Source organism: Megalops cyprinoides, chromosome 10 (assembly GCF_013368585.1).
Source record: "Megalops cyprinoides isolate fMegCyp1 chromosome 10, fMegCyp1.pri, whole genome shotgun sequence".
Lineage (NCBI taxonomy): Eukaryota > Metazoa > Chordata > Actinopteri > Elopiformes > Megalopidae > Megalops > Megalops cyprinoides.
This window is the reverse complement of record NC_050592.1, coordinates 34,598,729-34,622,358: the sequence shown is the minus strand read 5'-3', so window position 1 is coordinate 34,622,358 and position 23,630 is coordinate 34,598,729. Positions and strand designations below refer to the sequence as shown.

Genomic DNA, 23,630 nt, shown 5'->3' with positions numbered 1-23,630 from the left:
GCACACAAGTTTCCAGAAGGAACACTGGACCCCGGCCCAACAAACTGGACTGATCAACACAGTGCAGCTGGGTCCACAACTGCAACCGTTCCCACTCACAGAGGCGATCAAAACTAGACTGTGCTGTTGACAGACACTGGTGAAGTTCATTTGAACAACAGGTGTGAAGGATTACTGCCCCTCTCCTAAAATAAATGTATTAAATAATAATACAGGCCCTGGAGCTAAAGGGTACTGCTGGCCAAGTCTACGCAGGATTATCTTAAAGGCTTCTCACGCTCGACTGGTAGAAGCACAGGGGGGTATTAGGTTATAGAGAATTAAATCACCATATGCGGATGGCTGTAGCATAATGGAGGGGGTAATAAATCCATCACTGTGTCCTGACAAGCGATGGGAGACCGCAGCCTATTAAATGCTCAGTTTTTTTTTTTACTTACAGTGGCTGCCACTTATGGCTTCTCTGTTTGACCTTAGTCATTAGCGGTGGTCCCCGTTTGCAAACGATTCCCTGATGAAAGACATCAGGGCTATTAAAAATGAGTGAAGAGATACACTGGTAGCAACGGGAGAGAGCGGCTCCTGGCCAGCAGCAGCAGTAGGACAGAGCAGCTCAAGGCCAGCAGCAGCAGTAGGACAGAGCGGCTCCTGGCCAGCAGCAGCAATGGGAGAGAGCAGCTCCTGGCCAGCAGCAGCAGTGGGAGAGAGCAGCTCCTGGCCAGCAGCAGCAGTGGGAGAGAGCAGCTCCTGGCCAGCAGCAGCAGTGGGAGAGAGCGGCTCCTGGCCAGCAGCAGCAGTGGGAGAGAGCGGCTCCTGGGAGACAGCAGCTCCAGGCCAGCAGCAGCAGTAGGACAGAGCGGCTCCTGGCCAGCAGCAGCAATGGGAGACAGCAGCTCCTGGCCAGCAGCAGCAATGGGAGACAGCAGCTCCTGGCCAGCAGCAGCAGTGGGAGAGAGCAGCTCCTGGCCAGCAGCAGCAGTGGAAGATGACCACCCTGCACCAGTGAACATGATTCCCCTTGCTCTCCTGGGTTGTGCTGAGCAAATTACTGCATGACCAGAGAGTGAAACAAACCTCAAAACCTACTGCTGTAATCACACATATACCAGTTGTATGAGCAAAGTCTGCATAAGAAAGATGGTCTGCCTTTGTACTCAAACATGGCCACATGGTTGCTCTGTTCAATGGTCTGTAATGTGTGAAACTGATGCTCCAACTAAATCCTAGGTTGTTAAATGGTACATTTTGGCATTTCCTACTTATCAAATGATAAGTACATGTATCACGATAAATACATGTATTTATGTATATTTACTGTCACACACAAGCACACAATGATTAATAAAACTTCTCTATTATGCGGAGACAAGCTTGAATACGTTAGCATAATCATCTCTGTTAAACAAGCTGAAAAAGTAGTATCAACTTTCTTAATTAGCTGATTTCCATTTCCTTCTGTGCACCTGTTTCCAGGTTCCTAAGGTAAATTCAGTGAAGAGCTATTTCTATACTTTTCCCAAACTAAGCCAGCAGTATTAAGTTCCAGCACATCCTGTTGTGACCCATTTCAGGTCACCGCGCAAGAAGTCATCTGAAGCTTCACAAGTTCACAATCACAGGATTTAACCCTTGCATGAGTATAGCTCTCTTACCCCTACACCCGCTAGCACACCCAGCTCTGTTGGCCCTAGGCCTGTCAGCACGCCCCGCTCTGTACCGTTAAGCACATCAGCAAGCCCAGCTCTGTTACTGCTACTGCCCGCCAGCAAGCCCAGCTCTGTTGCCCCTAGGCCTGTCAGCACGCCCAGCTCTGTACCGTTAAGCACATCAGCAAGACCAGCTCTGTTACTGCTACTGCCCGCCAGCAAGCCCAGCTCTGTTACTGCTACTGCCCGCCAGCAAGCCCAGCTCTGTTACTGCTACTGCCCGCCAGCAAGCCCAGCTCTGTTACTGCTACTGCCCGCCAGCAAGCCCAGCTCTGTTACTGCTACGCACATCAGCAAGCCCAGCTCTGTTACCACTAAGGCCGTTAGCATGCCAAGCTCTGTTATTGCTACGCCAATCAGCAAGCCCAGCTCTGTTACAACTACACACATGAGCAAGCCCAGCTCTGTTAGTGCCACGGCCATCAAGACATCTAGCTGTGTTACCGCTAAGCCTGTCAGTGGGCCCTGCAGTAGGATGCGTCCTCACCCATAACCTGCAGATGATGGGGTATGGGTGGCTCTTGCAGCTGAGTTGGGCCAGAAGCACATTCACTGACAGCAATAACTGACCCTGAGCATGTTCTTCAAATCTCACTCTGATTAAATATATCGAAATATGAGCCAGTTGTCTCCTGGTAAGTGGATGTAACTTGAGAGGGGTCATACGGACCAATGATCACACTTCGCAAGGCTCCGCCTTTCACATTAGCACCTCGCTTGCTACGGCGCACTCCCCCGAGGCAATCCAAAGCTCCGTTCCAAAAGATGATGGACACCCAATCTGCGCCGTCAGACAGTGCAGGATGCCTCCCGCCAATTTTCAACCCTCTTTTTCTAAAAGTTTATCAGGCTCGTCTCAGACAAGCACGTATTTACCTTGGCTTTACATGCGCATCATTCACATCCAGTCACATCGGGTCTGTTCCAAATCTTTTATCTAACGTGGCTGTTATCAATTTACTTCGGATTTTCAGACACGTTCATAAATATTAACGTTATATTCAAATGTATGCAAATACTGGCAGAGAGTTATTAAACTTACAAACATTCATAAGAATGCAATTCTGCTGGGCTATGATTTGTTAAGCACTCGCTCCCTTGATCACTCTAATTACAGCCAAAGGCAGTGGAGAGATGTCCGTGCTGAATAGGTGTGTTGTCCCTGGTTACACAGCATTGTTGTTTATTTTTGGCAGTGGTGTGATCTACGCACACTCACAGTGTAGCTGGTTCCACTCCACTGTAAACCTAGCAATCGTCAGTCACTTTAGCACCCACGGACAAATGAAATGAGTACCCACTCCCACCACACACCGGTCTCATTTGGGCTTAGGTGGAAATCAGGAGAGCGGTGTCAGACTGCTTCATTAAGGCTCTGGGATCTGGAGTGCTTCCAGGTTTTCCAGCACCTTAAACATCAGACCATGCACTGACACAGCGCATAGTGCCGAACTGGCCCGTGATGAAACTGCAAAATCTACCGCATGTCTCTTTGCCTGACCGTTTCATTTCGGTGAAGCCTCTCTAAAGCTACACAGAGGGGGTGGCGTGGGGTGCTGCTGCCCGGACTCCAAGCGCCTGACAGAAGCATCTGAGCACGCGCTGTGCCATTTCCATTCCTCAGACTTTTTAGTCCTGCTATCTCGACAGCAGAAGCCTGTCTGCCACCACACACACCAAGCAGGGCGAGAACAAAAACTCTGAACAGCAAAGACTGAGGAGCTTCAGAGGCAACAGGAAAATTAATCTATCATCTCACTTTAATTCACCAAACAGTTTTAATGCAAACATGGGCCAACAGCAGGCAAGCAAAATCACCAATTTAATAAACAGTGATGATGCAGCATAACAAAGGAACAGTCAAGCTAGAAATGTACAGTGCTTCATAAAACGCACTGTTCAAAAAATGCAGAGAGGAATACAGTATATAATGATATAACTAATTATAAAAATATAGAATTGTAATCATCAAAATATACCACAAGATACTCGAACACATCTGAAATGTCAAGTGCGCCTACTTATTTGATTTCAGCAATATGTATAGTTGCATGTAATGTATAGTTAAATTCAATATGTATTCAAATACATTTTTGTAGTATTAGTAGATCCCTTCACATTCACGACCAAAGGAGAGAAATACTGTACAGCCAGGCCATAAGACTCAACATTTCAACAAGCACCAAGGCAGCTTCAAGGGGAACGCCACCGCAGTGCATGGGATTGATGAAAAAGATGAACCTGTTTTCAGCTGCTAGTGAGGTCAGCCTGTTTCTCTGCTCACACAGACACAACTTTCTAGAACCGAGGCCAGCACTCTCCAGTCTGTTTCCCCTCCACTCCTCCTGACGCTGTCAATGTGGAGTGATCCCGTACAGCGGAGGTCAAGGGAAGAGGTGGAGCATTCTTCCAGAGGAGTCTGGGCTGGTGATAAAGCACAGGGGGGCCCACACACATGCACTCTCTCCTTCCCACACACTCTCTTGGTGGTGAGTAATGGCCTCTTCAGCCTGGAGACTTGATGTTCTGTCTGGATGTTCTACACAAGCACATCCAGATCAATTTCAACAGGAGAAGAGTGCTGTCAAAGCTGAAGCGGAGAGGGGGAGCAGCTCACTAAGGTAGCCCACTTACACAAACACAAACACACACACACACACACACACACACACACACACACACACTTTCTTTCACACTGGCCTGCACACACACACTCTCCTCAGTTCTCCCTGCTTCATCAGCAGTAGCAGCAGCTGTTTGTGATGCACTGCGGATGCACTGTCATGTGGCACATACTCCCGCACACAGTGCCACACTGGACTGCAGATCAACTGAGGACAGACACTGACTGGAGATCAGTGAGTGCAATTCATCCTGTTCACCTGCACGCCAAGCAATCTGATCTCAAAGGTGAGTTAAAGCAGAAACCACGTGAATGCAATACGTGGGCGTCGATGAACTGCAAGCCAATTCTGCCAGCCAAACCAGACGAGAGACTGCTTTCCAAGAAAAGACACTCTCCCAAAACATTGTATTTGATACACTGTATCATTTTAAGACCAGCCTTGTGATGTCATGTCATCTCAAGTTGCAATCAGGTGTGCCAAATGATAAATAATGAATTACTTATATTTGACACTTGTCCCACTTAACTTTCAAAACCTTTCATTTTCAGACAATCCATTAAGTGCTGATAAGTAAACATATCCTATATACATTTTACTCCTTCACTAACATCTGCTATTATGACAGAATGCAACACCAATTTCCAAATCGTGATCACCTACACAATTTAACTGTAAACCTTCCCTGTGGTCATCACCATCATGCAGAAATCCGTCACCTCCGCAAGCTTCTCCAACCAAATCCAAACTCGTGATTATAATGGAGACCCACCTGGTCCCGGGGCACTAACGAGAGGAGACGCGCATTTCCTCGGCACGGTCCCCGGCGGTGTCGCCGCCCGACATTGCCCGGGCCGTTTGAAGCTAATTAGTGCCGGTTACTGAACAAGATAAAAATCATTCGCTCTGGGGGCTAAACTCATTAACAACTGTTAACTTTCAAAGGCGGGTGAAGTCGCGGGCCAGAGCTGCAATCAATCTCCCATACCGGGGAGAGCGGGGAGAGCGGGGAGAGCCAGGGAGCCAAGGTGACGCCCCGAGGAAAAACAGGAGTTATTTCTGCAATGCCTCTGGATGAATCATTATGTAAAGGCTTATTTACCGGCTGTCAATAACGATCTGAGTCCACCGCTGTAGCACCAGCAACACAACCCTCAGAGTGACTCTGCTGATTGGTCAGGAGCCTGATGTGAATGAAGGTCAGTATCATCGCATTTCAATGGTGGTTTAAAAAAAAAAAAAAAAAAAGTTGTTGCCACGGCTTGCTAATTTCATGCACGTATAATGGCAAGATCGATGCAGGGGGATGGAGTGGCTTGATCTCCAAACATGCCAGGGGAACAGCGAGTCACCATGCCATCGGGGTCGGTGCCGTCCTTCCAACGCACCTGGGGTTTCAGCGACAGGAGGTTCATTTGCTCTTTCTGCTAGCTGTACATCATGCCCTATCATCCATCACTCACATCATCAAACAGGTCTGTTGTGCAAAGGTCTATCATGCAAACACCATGCGTTTGCAGCAAGACCTGTGGTCTTATAACAATGAGAGGCTGCACTCTCAAAGCTATTTGATTGATGGACTTTTTCTTGGGGGGGAACAAAACACCAGACTGAACTTGGATACATCACATAAGTATTAGAACTGCAGACTCCCTCATTACAGACACCTTACAGCTATCAATGATCATGAAGATTTGAATTAAAGGCTTTCTCTGTGCCCCTGTCAGTGCTCCGCTGAGGACGTGTCTGTTTCACTTATTCGACATTTCCAGCTACCAGACCGCTTCTTCACCGGACCACAGCTTTGTTTATAAACGTAACCTGGCAACCAAACATTTTCTTTTCAGGGCCCAGCCTGACAAAAGGCATTTCTGCAAAGGCAGTGCTTCTTCAAATCTCACACCACAAGCACAGCCTCACAAAGTACTCACTGATCCTGGCAACTCTAGAAAAAGCTATTTAGGGCTTTTGAGCCTGCAGCAAACCACTTATAAAAGACAAATATTACAGAATGCATATTTACAAAAAACATGTTCAGATTTAATGGGTCTCTCTTTATTTGTATAATGAAATCATGATTTTGATAGTCAACATTAGGCTGGAAATTGCTCTCGGAGTGGAACGCTTGGTTTGAAATGATCGCCTGTGGTTCCTCTGGTTACTTGAGAGAGGGAAGTCAAATCTGTCCCTCGCCACTTCCAAATGAACTCCTCCCTGAGGTCATTTGTGGCACTTGGCAACACCAGCTCAGGCTCGATTAATATGGATGATGATGATGATAATATGGAGATGTGCCTCATATCTGCGTTCCTCTTGCCCCAGGTAGAACAGGGAAGATCACCTGACCCATTGCTTCCTGTCGCCGTGGGGAGTTCCAGGAAGGGCAGCCATGTTGTGTGCCCCCTGCGGCCCAGCAATGATCAGCGCACTCCCCACAGACCTCTGCCCCTCTGACAAATAGACGGCTTTAATCACGACACGGCTCGCACAGTTTGAAGCAGGAGCGGGCCTGCCGTCAGACAGATGGAAGTGACTGCCTGCTGTGAGAGAGGGTGGACCCTTGCCCCCTATTCCGCCCCTCTTCAAACCCCGCCAGCCATGTTGCGATTATACCCACCCCTGCATCGTAGAGGGAGAGATCTGTGGGGGTGGGAGGGCGGTCGTGCCAAGAGCGATTACTGGCAGGGCACAGGGGATGTAACATCCACCTGGGGGACGAGGGAGGGGGGTGCACGACGTGGCCCACAGACCCCCTCAGTCTCCATCATTAATAACGCTTGGGTTCATTATTACCTTCCATCTCCTGCAAATTAAATTACACCTCATTGAAAAAGCAGTCTCGTAAAGCTGCAGGACGCTCCTCTGCGGTCCCTCTCTGCTCCAAAAATTAGATCTCATTAAGGTGAAAGTCTTTTTTCCCCTCCCCCCCCGCTACAGTACAGAGCTTGGTGCCTTGAAGCCCCTTATCGCCAAAAGTAATAAATATTGTTTTCTTTCCAGCTTTTTAAATGAGTGATAAAAGACTGCTGAAACCCCAGTGCACTTGTTTAAACCCCTCAACTCATTTATTTTGGCGTGATTGTCAGGTTTGCTTGAGTTATTGCCGCACGGCGGCTCTCAGGGAGCCAGGGTCCTGATGAGCACAGACGAAAGAGAGGCTTCCAAGCCTTCTCCTCCAATGGCGCATGTCCTCCTTAGAGCATCAGTCCGCCCAGTCCAGCACATATTTCTCCATGCCGTGCCCATTCCCTTCTTATTCTTTAGATCTTTATAGTACTTAAAACATCATCACTACTTGCTAGGAATGGACGTGAAGCATCTGCCATATACAGCTCCAACACAGGTGAATACAGGTATGTGTCTGAGCTGAGCACATCCTGAATACCCCGTGGACATTTAGCCCAGATGCTTCCCCGGCAGGCATGTTTTCAGAGAGGTAATTCTTTTCAGAATTCTGTTGAGTGCTTTAAAGAAAAAAACATGCTTGCCTGTCACCTGCTTTGAACCAAACAATCTTAGGCAGAGATGACAGACTTGTTCAGACTGAAGCAGGGAGGGGGGGGTTGAAGGGGTGCAGTATTGATGAATCAATTAGAGGCCCTTTGCCTTTGGGGGAAAAACACACAACCATCTGATCCCTTGGGGGTGTGTGCAAATCCAGGGGTCTGCAGTCATCAAGCACAAGAGATCTGAAGGGTTCAACTGATATGGTAAAATGTTACTCCTACTACGGGCAGCCATTTCCCCATACAAGACATTGGATCAAGGAGGCTTGCGTTTGAAGGCCTGACATAGCAGCAGTACCTGCCTAATCTGTGGTCATTTAAACAACTATATTAACTTAAGTAACTAAGTAAAATGTGTTGCTTCATACTCTCTGAGTGTTTTGACTGAGTGTGTGAAACTTGTCCTACAGATCTGATAGCAACACACTGCACTCAGCGAGATGTTCTGGATGTCTGCAGTGGATCATGGCAACATCAAACCAATCACCACTGTGGTTTCAAACCTCTCAGTTCAAGGTGCGTTCCCTTCAACCACAGGGGTAAAAAGGTGAAGATGATGCCTTTTACCGTAACATTCTGTTTGATGATCCTGCAGACACCAAATGCCAAATATGTACCCCAGTGGCTAAACATCCAAAAGTGTACGATGGGTTTAACAGAAATGTAAGTGATCCAAGAACACGACCTTGTGGAACACCCACACCTATATACAGTATCAGCAGTAATGATGACTCTGGAGCTGGCCACAGCAGGTCTGTTCTACAGAAACAGGAAAAAACAAAGGTCCCAATCCATACGACTCCAGTGAGATCCGTTTCTTCCAGCAGCTGGAATTCACATGGCTAGAGACTTTTACCTCATGCATATTTAATGCAATTGTAACATAAATTACATCTTTTACTGGGTCCTGGATGAAACTGAGACCTCAGAACTGGTCTCTGGGCTTATGTCATCAGCGGTAATTTCCAATACATTTCTGTATGGAACAATGTTGTTTATCGCCACGAGGCCCTGAGGGGCCAGTATTATATATTAGCACTCCCTGCTCCTTCTATGAAACCTCTGTTTGAACGCACGCCAATCTTTGACCTCTGGGGGGAACTTGGTGGCAATACAGCGGTCAGCCCTAAACGGCCCCTTCTATACAGTAAGAGACTCATCAGGAGGAGTTGATGTGTGGTCAGACCCAGTCCTGCTGCAGTCACAAGTATCCACACAGCAGGAATGCATTCTAGGCAAACAGATCAGGACAGTGTGGCCTGAGCTCCACAGTTGCTCCACAGCCCCCCACATAGCTCTATTGTCTGAAGGGGCAGGGGGTGACAGGAGAAGAGAGGGGAGAGGAGGGGAATAGAGAAAAGGAATCTTGCAGTGGGTGACGGAACCCAGGCAGTTTACAAATGGGAAGGCACTTACCTGCAAGCTGGGTTTAAGCTAGAAGTGACCTGCTTGACCAGGTGCACGGACAGCCAGTTTGGTGGAGTGATGTGAACACAGCGCTGTGGCTGGTTATCTCCACATGGGAGGGGTGCTGCAGTGCCATTGACAACCGCTCTCCCTGCTCCCTCCAGCAGCCACGCGCAATCCCTGCATCTCTGCGCAGCTGGCCCTGCTACTGCAGGCCCACTCAGAGACTGTGAGAGCACGCTGCCCCCTACAGACCAGCTCTGTGAATGGACACAGCAGGAAAAGGGTGTGTGTGTGTCTCTGCATGGGTATGTGTGTGTCTGTGCATGTGTGAAAATATAAATGTCCTTATGTGTGTGTTTGTGTATGCATGTGTGTGCGTGTGCGTGTACGCTCCGGCATATATCCATTAGCTGAGTGCCATTTGGTGACATGAGTGACCACTCTGTCTTATTAAGGGACTGTTGACAGAGTGAGAAAGAGGCACCATAAGTGAAACACTGACACTGACACTGAGGCACAGACAGACACACACTCTGCCACAGACCTATCCCATTCCATCGCTGCAGTCAGCAGGCGATGCTGTGGGTGCAGCAGAGCCGCAGGTGAGCTCAACCACTAACACCACTAATCCAATTGGTGTGAGTATTACAGCACATGATGTCTCTGAATGTTCTTTTTGATCAGGCTGATTTGGCCCTCACCTCTGTGCAGAGACCGTGGGGCACGGGGGAGGGGATTAACAGGGTTTGGGAGGGGGGGTGAACGCGCCATGCTCCCTCTCATGAGAGGATCTTTATGACTGAAGGAGATGAAAGCCAGAGAAACATAATCACAGCAATGAAGGCTCTCGGTAAAAGCGCCTCTCTTTGGAGGAAAAAAAGAGTATTCTGAGCTCTAATGTGTCAGCCTGGTCACTCAGAGTCACAGACTGGACTAGTCTCAAAACTCATTTGTGTAAGACATTGGTGGCATCTCTTGTCACGGCCAGGGGATGTTGGGACGCACTGGGCACCAAGCAGCAAGCCAGCCAGGGCGGGGGACAATGGTGCGCTCTGTGGGCAAGCTGGAGGGAGGGGGAGGTGCGAGCAAGAGCACGGGGTGAGGAGAGCGTGTGACCAGGCATAAGGAGCGGCCAGCGTGCTGGGTGCCACAGTCACCCTGTGCCATCTCCCCATCACACCACCGAGAGGCACCCCGGTCATGTGAGAGGGGAGTGCTGCCAGAACAGAGTGCATGCTGGGAGGAGGATGTTCCGTAACACGTGGCAGGGGGATTGGGGGGGGGAGGCACATTCACTTCTCCAATCCCCTCAACCCTCCGGACGATGCTGGCTTGTGTCTCAAAACCCACGCACCTCAGCGGGCTGGAGACCGCCGCGACCTGCTGTGTTTGTCCGGCGCATAAGCGAGAGGTGACAGACGATCACTGAGAAGGCAGAGGGAGAGACCTGCAGATATGTGCTGACGCCGGGGCTGCGGCAACTGAATGGGGCGTTAATTGCATTTGCATCGCGGCAGGATGTTTTCTGATCTGTCGCTGTGCGCCGCCTTTTTATGGAAATCCCTTTCAAAGTATTGAACTGTGTAATTTTGAAAAGGCCCCCATTATTCCAAGGAATTCAATATTATTTGCATATTCATTAGGATTAAGGAGATTGCGCTGCTCAGTTTTTAAGTCAATTTGTATTACTCGGGAGACGCTGGAGACAATGTGTAAAATTATCGCAATCTGTGATTAGAGGAAGAATCTCCAACTGTCGGGGTGTGAGGCCAGCGAACGGGAGGCGTTTGAACTCCCAATCAGATAAGGCGCTTCCTGATGAGTTTGGCAAATATAAACACAGCTTTTTGTCTTAAGATGGGGGACTTTTTAACTGTGCCACTTTCCTTTTGGAAACAAAACGGAACTTTTGTACTTCCTGCCAGACTAAAGTTGTCTGAAAGTCACTGCACAGAACGTCTTAAGACTGTCCTACCCCTCTGCACCCTGTGGGGGGGGTCCCAATTCAGAGACTAATCACAGCGCATGCACACTGAAGCTTTTAACTGCAAGTTCTTTTGGCGATGGGGGACTGGAGGCTGTGGGGCTGATTTCTGTGACTGTGTCCCTTCTTACCTCTCACCTGTATCAGGGACAAATGTCCACCTTCATCTAAAACGCAGGTCTGCACCAGCTGAGCATGAGGCTGGGTTTTGAGTGTGGGAGAGAAATGAAAGCCTCAATTCTGAGGTCATAAAAGGATCACCTAAAACAGAGCTTGTGCAGGGGGTCGGGCTGAGCCACGCAGGTCATGGGGGGGGTCACAGAGCGAGCATGCACAAGCTTTCATAAGAAGGACAACATCAATATTCTCACAGTCAAGCTGCTCTGCTGCTGTTGCTACATGTGTCTGTCTGGCCTAGACTTCCACTTCCAGCTCCATCCCCACTTTTATCCGCCACCCCCATCCCCTGCTTCAGCTCCAGCTCCAGCTTCAACCCCACCTCCAGGCCCATCCCTACCTCCAGCTCCACCTCCTCCTCAATCCTGCTCCTGCTGCACTGTTCCCCCCACCTCCAGATACAGCCCCACCTCCAACTACAGTTCCACCTCCTCCTCCTCCACCTGAAAGGGCTTAAAGTTGACTGCAAATCTAGGTGCCTATAAATCAGCAGCAGGGCTGCGGGGGAGCCATCTCGCCCCGCTCCCCATGCGCCTCCTCCTGACCCCAGCGTCCTGCGCCATGGGCATATTTCACCTTCGCACGTGCCCTGATTAGGAGAAAATAATAAAAATGCAAAGCAGTTCCTGCTTTAATCTGACAGTTTTTATGCAAATGAGTTAGGGGTCTGTGCTCTCCGAGGAGCCCGTGCTGCCGTCAGAACATTTTTAATCATTTACATAGAAAATGGCTGAAAATAAGCAGTGTTCCAAAACATAATCAAATTACCCTGCTGTGAATTAGGGGTGCGAGGGGGATTCCGCACGCCACACAGCTGTTGCACGGAGCCCATGCAGAACACGGCCAGGACAAAGTCATGCCCCCAAGCCCGGGCAGGTAGTCTTCCACAGAGTGCTCTTCATGGGGGAAAGAAGTGGATGACTTTATATAAGCACTTAACCTGCTGGACATGGTGAGAGCTATCTTCACATTTTATATTTTCTAATGTATAGAGGGACCCCTCCCACGGACGCACACATACGTGTCTTCTTTTGTTAGATAAACAGACATTTGTGCTTTATAATAGTTTTGAATGATACCAAATGTAATTAATGTCAATTATGTTTCAACGGCTGCAGCTAAGGCTGCACCAATCTATCCCACAAATACCCCTACTCCTCATCCAAACAGACACACTCAATGCGTGCATTCACTCACACCCCTTGCAAAATAACCTACACACTTTTACTCCTCATCCAAATAGATACTCAGTCACCCACTCACCGTTCAAACAAACTAAGCCATATATACCCCTACAACTCCAAATAAAAAAAAAGCATGCAAAAAATCAAAACACACCCTTTCCACATACTCTAACAAACACATGCACACACACCCATATGCACAAACACATACATGTCCACACATGTATGCACGCACGCATATCCGTATGCACACACACACATATGCACACACGCACACACAGCCCCTGTGGTCCCAGGGGGACAGTGCTGGGTGCAGATTAGAGGTGGCAGCGATCTGCAGCCCCACAGCCCAAGGCTGCATCCTCTCACTTCAATTAGTTTCTTAATTAGCAGCTCCACGAACGGCCAGCCACTTGCCCGGGAACTCCTCCAACGCGCTTCTAACAGAGACTGCACCTTTGTGTGACATGAATGAAATCTTCAGAACGGAGCTGCTCCCATTAAAGGAAACCTCCCTTTATAGACCACCCTGCTCTGTGCTGTTTGGTGTCCCCCACAGTGACACCTCATTCTGGCAGTGTTCACTGCGCAAAGCTCCCACCCCTGCCCGAGCTCTCTGAAATTTTGCATGCACATTGGCAGCCATGCGCTCCGCAGACAAGGTAAACAAACATGGCTGGACTCCTCTCTGTTTCAGCCATAGAAGAACACTGAGTAAACTTGTCTCCCCTTAAAACCTCTTCAGCCCTAAACCATGAGTCATTTCACAACAGTGCCTTCATTTCCAGCCCTGACAGGGCTACAGGAAGCACACTGGCAGGAAATTCAAACAAGGCCACCTCCAGGAGCCTGTGTTATAACCAGCTCCACTCTGGAGACGAGGAGAAAAATCACTCAGCAGACACTGCTCTGAAAGTGATACAAAAACGAATTAGAGGTGTCACATGGGAGCAGAGAAACAAGCTCGGTGGTGATTTCAGCATGAAAAGTGCAGTTATCTGTTTGCGTAGAGGTGTTTTCAGAAATGTCTCTGGTCTGTTCTCTGTGCCTTTTCACCATCTAGTGGTGAAGCTGAGGAACTGTCATCACTCAGAGGGAGCTGTGCGTCCGCTTCTGAGTGCTAGGTGATAAAGGAACACTGCATTTACTTGTTTGCTGAAGCATACACTTCTAGTTTGGCAAATGCAAAACGATCAAATGGAGACCACAATGCTGACTTACTATTTATTTTTCTTGGTATCCGCTGTCTGTAATACATCTTTTGTATGAGATTCAACTAAAACCGTGGGCTTCTCTATTCCTTCTGTCTGTCTACTCCCTAGACACTTTTCTAGGAATTTCCATAAAGGTTTCTCATTCTAGCTTGATAGTGATATGTCTCTGCTGTCCTCCTGCTAAGAAACTTGAAACTCGTGGAAATCCCACATTTTCATTTTGAACATGGAACCAAGTCATTCAGCCTGGACCAGGACGTCTGCTAAGCTCATCACCTCAGCTCCCTGTAGCATGCCATTGCCATTACATTACATTTACTTAACAGACTCAGCCAGAGACTACAATTTTTACATGTCATCCATTTCCAGAGCTGGATATTTACTGAGGCAATCCAGGTTACTACAGTAAGTAAAACAGCAGCAACCAAACAAGGAATGGGACCAGCTAGCTGTGGGTTAGAATCCCCACTCTCCGTGCGGACGAGTCTTACTTGATGGAGTTTCGGAAGTGGTCCTCAGCGGGGTTTTTCACCGTGCAGCTGTTGAGCAGCCATACGTCGGCTTCAGCTGGGTCCTCTGTGGGGAAAGGGGAGAGAGTCACAAGCCATGCATTTAAAAAAATCACAGCTCACACCGGGATCCTTCGGCCCGCTCCACGCTGCCATAAATAATGTATTTGTGTGCGTGTGTGTGTGTGTAGCCTGTGAAACATGACAGGGGGGGTCACAGTCAGGCTACAGGGTGAAAGAATCTTTTCTCTCTCTCCACTGGCAGCCAAACTCAGCAGAGGGAAGTGCAGGCTCCTGTTTGGGGAGAGTGGGCCAGGGGTGGAGGTGCGTGGGAAAAGGGGACTTTCTGTTGCGGTTGCTGTTTATGGAAAGTATACGGTGGTTTAAAAAAAAAAAAAATAAGAAGGAACTGCAAACAAACTCATGGAACTCTGACAGGTACGACTGCACAACCACAGCCGAGAGTGCGCAGGGAAAAGGTCAGCTTTACACGCTGGAGTAACTGCACCCCTTTTAACCGAGCATCGCCCGCGCAAGCGGACAGACCGGCAGCTCAGCCCCCCAGGCATCCCGTGAGCTCGCTCTTCATGCCGCCCCCGTTCCCCAAAACGCTTACCGGAACAAACAGACGCGGGAGCCAAAGAGACCGTCGCCTTAAATGACTCGGAATAATTTTCCGCTCCTTCGGCAGAACTCAGCGGCCTTCCTACAATGGCTGAGCGCGCTAGCGGGCAACGTGGATTGGCCAGACGGCACACAAACACGGCAAGCGGCCAGCCGAGGGACGTCTGGAGGAGAGTCCCACTCAATTAAGATGGTCGTTAAACCGTGCCAGGAGGCAGCAGCAACATCCTGCAGTAACCTCATAACAAAACAAACAAAAAAAAAACCCAACAAGTGAGCGCAGCAGAAGGAAAAAAAGTCCATGAGTCAGTTATTACTGATAATAAGGACAAAACAAATAAAAAGCTTTTCTAGCCAAATGGGGTGGGTGTCTATGACTTTGGGTTGTGGTCAAGAGCACACTGTTTGAGAAACCTGGTATACATTATGTGAGAGAGTGAGTGCTAATACAGGTTAGTGTAAGACTCCTATTGTGAAGATGTAAAGAGGCAAACAGCTGCTTTCACATTCCACACAGTTGGGAAGTTGGTTAAGCTATCTACAGTGTAAGTATGTACCATTACTGAAGAGGTGAATAAGTGAAAGCTGTCTAAAGTTAATAAAACGTGTGAATAATGTGAGAGGCAGACAGAGTGGGGATAGCTCATGATCTTGCTTTAATGAAAAGTATTTCACACCCAAATAGTTAGACTTTATGAGCAGAGGAATCTGCCAGGTTTATGCCTGTCAAACCAATGCTGCAAAAAGGTGTGAAATGAGTTTTCTGTGACCACCCTGGCACAGACAGAGGCCAAGAGCCATGACAGACAGTCTGAACGTGTGTGCGGTCAGTGGCTTGTGAACAAAAACGTGTTTCTGCTGCTGCGGGTCTCAGAGGGAAATCAAGGAATGCTGTCAAGAGTCACACAAGAGAGAAAAACAGGAGCAGATAAGACAAAAAAATTATCAAAAACAACAAGCTTTCAGCCATTTTGGATTGGAAGCCAAAGAAATGCAGCCAAAACCATAGGCTTTGATCCATTCTGGCCTGGAAGCCCTCAAAAACAAAAAAAAGTCAATGTAGAGACTTTCAGAAAAGAGAATTTTCTAAATTGCAGTGTGGGCTCCCACATTGGTCCTCTTAATTGTTTGGGCCTCAGGGTCTTCCCGTCGCTCTCAGCAACGTTCTGCAAAAACCTCAGAGAAGCTACGCGAGTTCAAAAGTTCCCCCCGTGGTAATTAATAGGGACGCAGGATGTTCTTTTGCGGTTGCTGCTGAGGTGAGGGAGTGCACCAAGCAGGCTCTGTCAGAGTCTTCAACTTCCCCTAAAACAAACGGCACCAACCATCCGCTGGCACAGTGGGCAAGTAAACACTGACGTTAACCCTTTAATCATCAGCGGGGGCAGTAGAGACCATGAAAGCATAGAGGTGGAGGATTAAAAAAAAAGATGAAGGATGCTCTAAACCAAGAATGTTCTGAACAGAACAGAGGACATCCCTTTAAGTCTTCTCATTAATTGAAATCCAGATGAGAACGCCAAAGCAGCCTGCGCTGAACGTAATCCAGAACCCCCCGAGTCTTCTTTTTCCCCATGTAAGCAACTAAAACGCAGCGCTTTGGAGACTTCGCTACAAAGCCGACAGCGGCCTTTGTGTGAAAAATGATTGAAGCACAGGAGACCTTTTTTTTTGGTAAAGCGATTCATTTGAATTTCAAAGACTAGGCTGAGTCGAGAAGCTGCAATGGAGGAACGAGTAACTTCAATGCACGCCTATTATTCTATGTTCTAATTTTTCTATGTACGATTTTCCTGGGTAGGGTAAACAGAAGCGGGCAGCCAATGGGGAGAGTCCGTGGCTCTCAGCAGTAGCTAGCGCTCTTGCTCTGAGAGTGCCTGTACTTTTCCCCAGCGGGGACATGAAAGTGGGTTTGTGAAGCGGGAGACTCCTAGAGGGGTTGTCACCGTCACCCCAGCTGTACCCCTGCCACTTGCTGCCATCTCAGTCGCCCAACCTGAGGCCCTGACAAACAGGAAGGCTCTCCTGGGAGCCTGCGGTCCCCGCCCAACCCCACCTCCGGATCTCTGCTGTAGGGGGATGAGGTCTGTGCTCGCTGCTCCCGGGCTGAGCCCCACCCCTTAGCTCTGCCTCCTCCTTCCCCCCCGGAGCTGCATCTACTGCACAAACAACGGAGATGAGCCCGCTACTGACACACGCTCAATACCGTCAGATCTCGGGGTCACACCCTTCGGTGCTGAATCGATGCAGACGCATTCTGCACTGGGTCCCCCAACACAAGGGAACTCGCCATGCCTGTGAGACCGAAAGCAGCATGGTTACAACCCACATACGGCCCCTCTGGATTCTGCATCACTAGATCCCCTTGAATAGACTTGAATGTACCACTTCTCAATCTCAATGGTAGTGCATGGTCCTGGTTCAAATCTTACTTGTCTGACAGATTCCAGTTCGTACAACTAAATGAAGATGCTCCTCTTCTTTTTGAAGTTAGGTATGGTGTTCCACAAGACTCACTTGTGAAGCCAGGTGAAAATCTCCAGATCTCCAGATCTGAGGCATGTCTTACAGACATAATGCTCTGGATGTTATCACACTTTCTGCTTCTAAATTCAAGCAAAAATTAAAATGATAGTCCCAAGACTATCCCTAGGCCCAAGAAACTCTTATCTTACCATGGCAAATGTTGTGTTCAACTTTGACAGTCACTTAGCCACCCCTAATCTACTTGTTAAGAACCTTGGGGTTCTAATTGACCCAGACCTCTCTCTTCAACCTCACATAAAAAAATCTCTCAAGACTGGCATTTTTTATCTACTAAGTATTGCAAAAATTTCTTTTATTACCATGTCTTTTTTTCTGGATGCGTGAACAACACCTTAAATCCCTTGCAGCTTGTTCAAAATGCTGCCATAAGAACCCTGACAAGTGTATTCCACTTAAATAGGTTGCAACTAAAGGCAGGCCTCATTCTTTTCTGTCCTCACAGAACACAGCACTGGGGGCCAAGACAATTTGTTTTAGAACCTAGGTCCACTCTGTGTGGACTCAAACTTTGAAAAAGTCGAAACACTGACCAAGCAAAATGGAAAAGAAAGAGGCAACGCATCTAACTGTCGTTCTATATGTGTGTTATGGAGTGATAACCTCCCCTTGAACAAATCTTAATGTCAAACACATCCCTGCCTTTTTTTGGACAACTTCAAACATTAAATGTCAGAGCACTGAAATTTCTAAAGGCTGCTCCAGACAGTTTTAGCAAGGGTGATCTCACCACGGGGATCAAAACGAAGCAATTTCACTGTATCCCTGCACTGCAAACCACCACTGTAGCTCTGTTCTATTCCCTACCCTTCCCTGCACAGAGAGAGACAGCTAAAAGCACAACATAAAGCTACCACACAACTATTAGGAGTCAATCAGATTACGACTAATGACAATAAAGAAGACAGCAGAAATGAAATGCAAGTCATCAGTGATGAGTGCAACACTTAAGAGAGAGAAGGCGTGCTGGAGATAAACTTCTAGAGCGCAATTCTTTTTCCTGTACAGGGACGGCAAACGTGGCCAACACCAAGACTCATTCTCCCATCGGCAGTGATGGCACCCACATCTACAGACGGTTGGCGCAGTTAAATGCTTTAATATTGTCACTACGAAAAGAAAAAAAAAAACTCATGGCACTGGATTTGGGTTGTGTTTTCGTGGGGAAGTTTTGAGGAGAGTTCCACACAGATCGGACATACCTCACCAGGCTGAAATGTCGCTGGGGGAAAGTGAATGACAGACACCTTGGTCCCACGATTATCAATGCGGGTGACGCTGGTAGAGAGCACTCACCGGATTACACTCATTACGGGAGCTCTTTACCAGACGCTTTGAGTGTTTGTTTGCTCTCAGCTTACCACTGTAGATATTCATGACGTTCAGATCTGAAGCCACCTCACTCTAATCCTCCTTCCAAAGCAGCCACTAAAACAACAGCTCGGCTGCTTTAAAGGATTAAGGGGGAAGTTTAGAGGTTATTCATAAAGAAAGTATTTGACAGAACTTCAAGGAATAATTTGGACATTATTTTAGGCACTTCTGCTTGAAGACAATGACCACACAGCTCCCCCCATGAAGTGAAACTGGGAAGCTTGAAATTTGTTTCCTGGATGCCTCATGGGCAGGGATGTCTCACAGGTACTGTGACATGTCGCCACCAATGATTACCTACAAAATGGCAAAATGCTTGTTTAACTTCCGAGCTAAAAAAAGATGTCACTGATGATTATCACAGGATCGCAGCACTTATTTTTAAACACGCAGCGCATGCTGGCATCCCCCTGTCCCAAGTTGGGGGCCACACACCAAAAGATGTGCCTCACTGTGATGCTGCAATTCCACAACCTGACTGGAAATCCCACAACAAGTTAGGGCCGGGGGCATTAAGCTCTGTTTAAATCCTCTTCCCGTCCACACTGCTGTAAGGGGGTGTGTTTTCCCCATAAAGGTGAGGGGAAAAGCAGTTATAAAGTGGCGCTGCAGCAGCAATATATCACACCTGCCCTGGTGAGTCAGGCGTATGGTGCCACTGAGGCATGCCGGGAAAGGAGAGGATGGGGCCCCGGGCCCCCCGGATAAGAGGTGAGTCAGCATTTGGGGAATGCGGCGCCACCCAATGCACACAGCTGCTGCTGAGAACTCCCCAGGGAGGGTGAGGTGGAAAGGGGAGAACTTTGCATATATTTGCCTGTGAGGGACTGTGCAGCCAATGTTGGACAGCCTGTCCCGACGCTTTTATCTGACTCACCGGGACTGTTCCAACAGTAACGGTCAACTCGCCCCTCCCTGAGCACGCTTGCACACCTGGCATTAGGCACATCCTCAGGAATGCACTCTACAGTCCAGGGGACCACAGTAAACACCATCACTCTCCGTCACACCTCCTCCTAACCCTGGGAACAGCCGCACGGAACAGCTCTCTCCAGCATTAGCATGTGCAACACCAGAACAGGAAATGCCAGCACAGGAACTCAGCCTCGGGCCTACAACCGTACAGGTCATCTTTGGGTGCATTTGTAATATGCGCTGTTTCTATGACCAAGCTTCACAGAACCACAATGAACCTGCAAAGCACTCACTGTGAACACTGCTAACAGAAACCATTGTGTAGTTTTTTCCTGTGATGCTAACATTCCAAAGACTGAAAATGCTGATGAAATCCCCTAGGAGCTGGAAGAGGGTCACTATAATAATTTCATAATTTCAAATACTCCTTTCCAAATACTGTGCTAATACAGCTGCAAGACTCTTGTCATCCTGTTGTACTGAAATATGTCTTACTGTTTTAAAACACACAGGAGAAAATGAATAAATGAATGGAGAGGGTTGAGGGCTGAAGGCAGGAGCTGCAGGATCAAAGCAGAGGCAGGTGGCTCTAATCTTACACATGTCCAGCCCTGCTGCTCTGCCAGCACAGGCTTATCACGGCTCAGAGGGGTCCGTATTCCACCGGCTCCATCTCTTCATTTGTTCCGCATGGGATACACAGCCAGACCGCCATCAATTATTAATCTGCCAAAACAAGGAAGTTTCACCCATGTCTCTCGTTATTACCTTCAAACGGGCCTCCTCTGTCATGAATCATTTGTGTGATATTGGGGGCGTGCAGCATGCATGGGCCACATTCTTGGGCCATGGGAGCAAGGGCAGCGGGCCTGTGCGCTGTGAGGCGAGGGCAGGAGAGAGAGAGAGGCCGAGGCTAAATGAATAAATAGGTTTCAAGAACCCGCGAACATAAGGAGAGCCACTGCGGCCAGTTCCCTAAGCCCTGCTCCTTCTTGAATTCCCCCCGGGGATGGGGGGTCGGGGGATGGGGTGGAGGTGGGGAGACTCCCATTTAAACCATGGCGCAAACTCCTTTGGCCGGTGGCAGGCTGCCCTGGATTTCCAGGGGAGTTTTGAGACAGTCGCAGGAGTGACGCTTTGTTTGAGGGTAAACAACCTCGAGGTTCCCTCGCGGTTGATGACCAGGGTATGACCGGTGAGTGCAAACACGAGTGATTTACAGGCCTGAGAGAGAGAGGCAGCGGAGGTGCGCAGCACTCCCCAGCCATGGCCCAGTTCAAACAGCCCACATCTCCAGCAGGGAGCATCACACACATACGACCCCTCAAAACTCCTCTGCTTTCATTTAAATGGTGAACCAAATAAGCATAGACAGCACAGCGTGGATTTTTTTAAAATTTAGGTTATGGGTTAAGTTATTCATTGCCATGTGCTCAAATGAGGCAAAACAATGTCTGTTGCAACAGATGACTGCTGTCCACGCTCCGAGACACACGGTGCTTGTGTGTAGATGGTACTTTCCTGCTACACTACAACAGCCACAATTTTTTCAACAAAAATGTGGTTTGTCAAACGTTAGAGTGCTCAAGGCTTCCACAAGGCACAGAAGCTCAGAAACACATGCTTCGGTGAGGTGCTTTCTGCCCAGACAGCATGGTAAGGGTATGCGTGAAGGCCAGGCATGCTTTGTGACAGATCTGCACTGACCCAAATGAGGTGGGGAGGGAATGGGGGCAGGTCAAAAACACATGTTTATGAATAGCATTACCAAAAGGAGTGGGCTCCCTGCTCTTTCACTGGGAGGTGCGGTGAGGGGAGCAGTGCAAATCTAAACACAAGAGGTCTGCTTCCACCAGTCCCCATTACCAGCCCGAAAAGGATAAAAAGTCACTATTGTGCTGTAAAACGTCCCATAATGTAATAAGAACACTCATCATCATCATCATTATCATCATCATTTTGTCACACTGTCCTTCCCCACTTGATTGCCGACAGGTGAGCAGGTGCTACCCCAAGTGGAGAGGGGCACACGTGGCTTCACAGTGCAGATTCAGAGCCGTTTGGCCTCCAGTGCTGTGTGCCGCCACCCCCATACAGTCTCCAGCCCCAAACACACATCAGCTGTCAGAGTACACTTCTCCCTCTGGCTACTTCACACTAAAAAATCCCAAACATAAAACTTTTGAAAAGCTGGAGAACCTGTCTACACCAGAGGACTCCAGAACGTAACTGAGCCATGGGCCATGTACTGTGGGCTAAGATGCACATTTTCCCTCAGACAGGCATTAACAGTAGCAAGAACTGCTAGCAGCTTCTATGAAAAGATATGTGTACTGCTTGTGTACCGAGATACAGGTGGTATAGACAGTTCTCTGCAATGTGTTAAAATACGAGAAATAGCCTAGATACAGAAATCCTGCTTTAATAATGGTCAGGTTATTGTCCCCATCACTGTTCATCACTTTCAGGGTTAGTGTGATTGCATGTGGACTCAACGTGTCTACGCTGGAAGCAGTAAGCATGAGTTTGTGCAAGCTGCAGCCCCTGAAAGTCTACCTGGCTGCTCACATAGGAGCAATAATGGTGTAGTTTGCACAATGCAAAGGAAATAACGAACATGTGCTCTGGAGCTCATGGTCTAAGAAAAGTGCACAACAATGGAAATGTGCATTTTACAAGTACATTAGGAATGACCTGAGTGCTGACAGATTCTTCTGTCTCTAAAGGAGAACACGGCTCAGTCTTTAGACTGCTGTGGTGGAGTTTACACAGATTACATCCAGCATACTGTTTGAAGCTGTCTTTACCTAGTTAATGTTAAATGCTTTGATTGACAGTCAAAAAAGCTTTCATTTTGTTTTTTTGTTTTTTGCAGTGCATCATCCAAGATGGGTAAGCAACAAGAAACTGGGTGCTTATTGAACGTTTTTAGTTGTTTTTAATTATTTTTATTTGAGATTTGTATTACCTGAATAGTGACAGCACTAAAAGGATGCAGTGCTTGGTCGGTTGTTGTAGGTTGGTACGCTAATGCAGAGGATTTCAATGCAGCGACATGAATACAGAGGCCCAGCCCCAGCGAGAGGAGGAGGACAGTGTGGTTCTTCTGCTGTTCCGCTGCAGTGGACAGTGGGTTAACTGTGAGGCATGACATGAAGGAGAGCTCCTGTCTCCAAGCACAGCGCTGACACAGCAGCCCCTCCGAGCAGGGTTGGGGGGTCACGCCTGCTGCGGAGACCAAGGGTGGGGGGGTGAGAGGAAGAGGCAGGCTGAGCCTGTGAGTCACTGGCTCATACCGCAGAGGCCCCTGGGAGTGTCCCGAACAGCACGGGATCCCTTTTCTCACCCTGCAAGCCCTGCTTCCAGAGTAGGCCCAAAGAGAGGCACCTAGGCTCGCCTGATCCGACAGCACTCACGTCAAGTGTCTGACCACCTTGAAACCACCTTACAGAGCCATACTAAAGGCGCCGCTTCTCGGAAACTGGTATGTGCAATAATGAGAACTGTAAACACACGCACGAAAGCCAAAAACAGCCGTGCAGCAGTACAGTGTGTGTGTGGGTGAGGGAAAGGGGAATGGTCAGACTCTAGCTGTGAGGGTAAACCCCGCATGAGGTGCTCTCCAAAATCAGAACACTCCAGAATCAGCAACTTCAATGACACCACAGTTTGCAGATCACAACCCAAATGCTTTGAAAAGGAAATCCAACACACACACACATACAGACACACGCGCACACACACACTTGATGCTAAATGTTTTAAAGACCATTAATGGGCGAGTGAATGTTTGTTAGCCAGCTTATCTGCATAATTGTGGATTAAGCCAAACAATGCGATTATTTTCAGTGCCCTGGCT

The 23,630-nt window shown here is 48.3% G+C and overlaps 1 protein-coding gene across 1 annotated transcript in view; it reads right to left on the bottom strand.

The window, feature by feature from the left end:
- Positions 1 to 23,630, bottom strand: part of cdkal1 (CDK5 regulatory subunit associated protein 1-like 1) — a 315,495-nt gene that overhangs the window by 249,298 nt on the left and 42,567 nt on the right. The window contains exon 4 of the mRNA XM_036537880.1: positions 14,297 to 14,381. Within this exon, the coding sequence (XP_036393773.1) occupies positions 14,297 to 14,381 (85 nt within the window). The remainder of the gene's footprint in view (positions 1 to 14,296; positions 14,382 to 23,630) is intronic.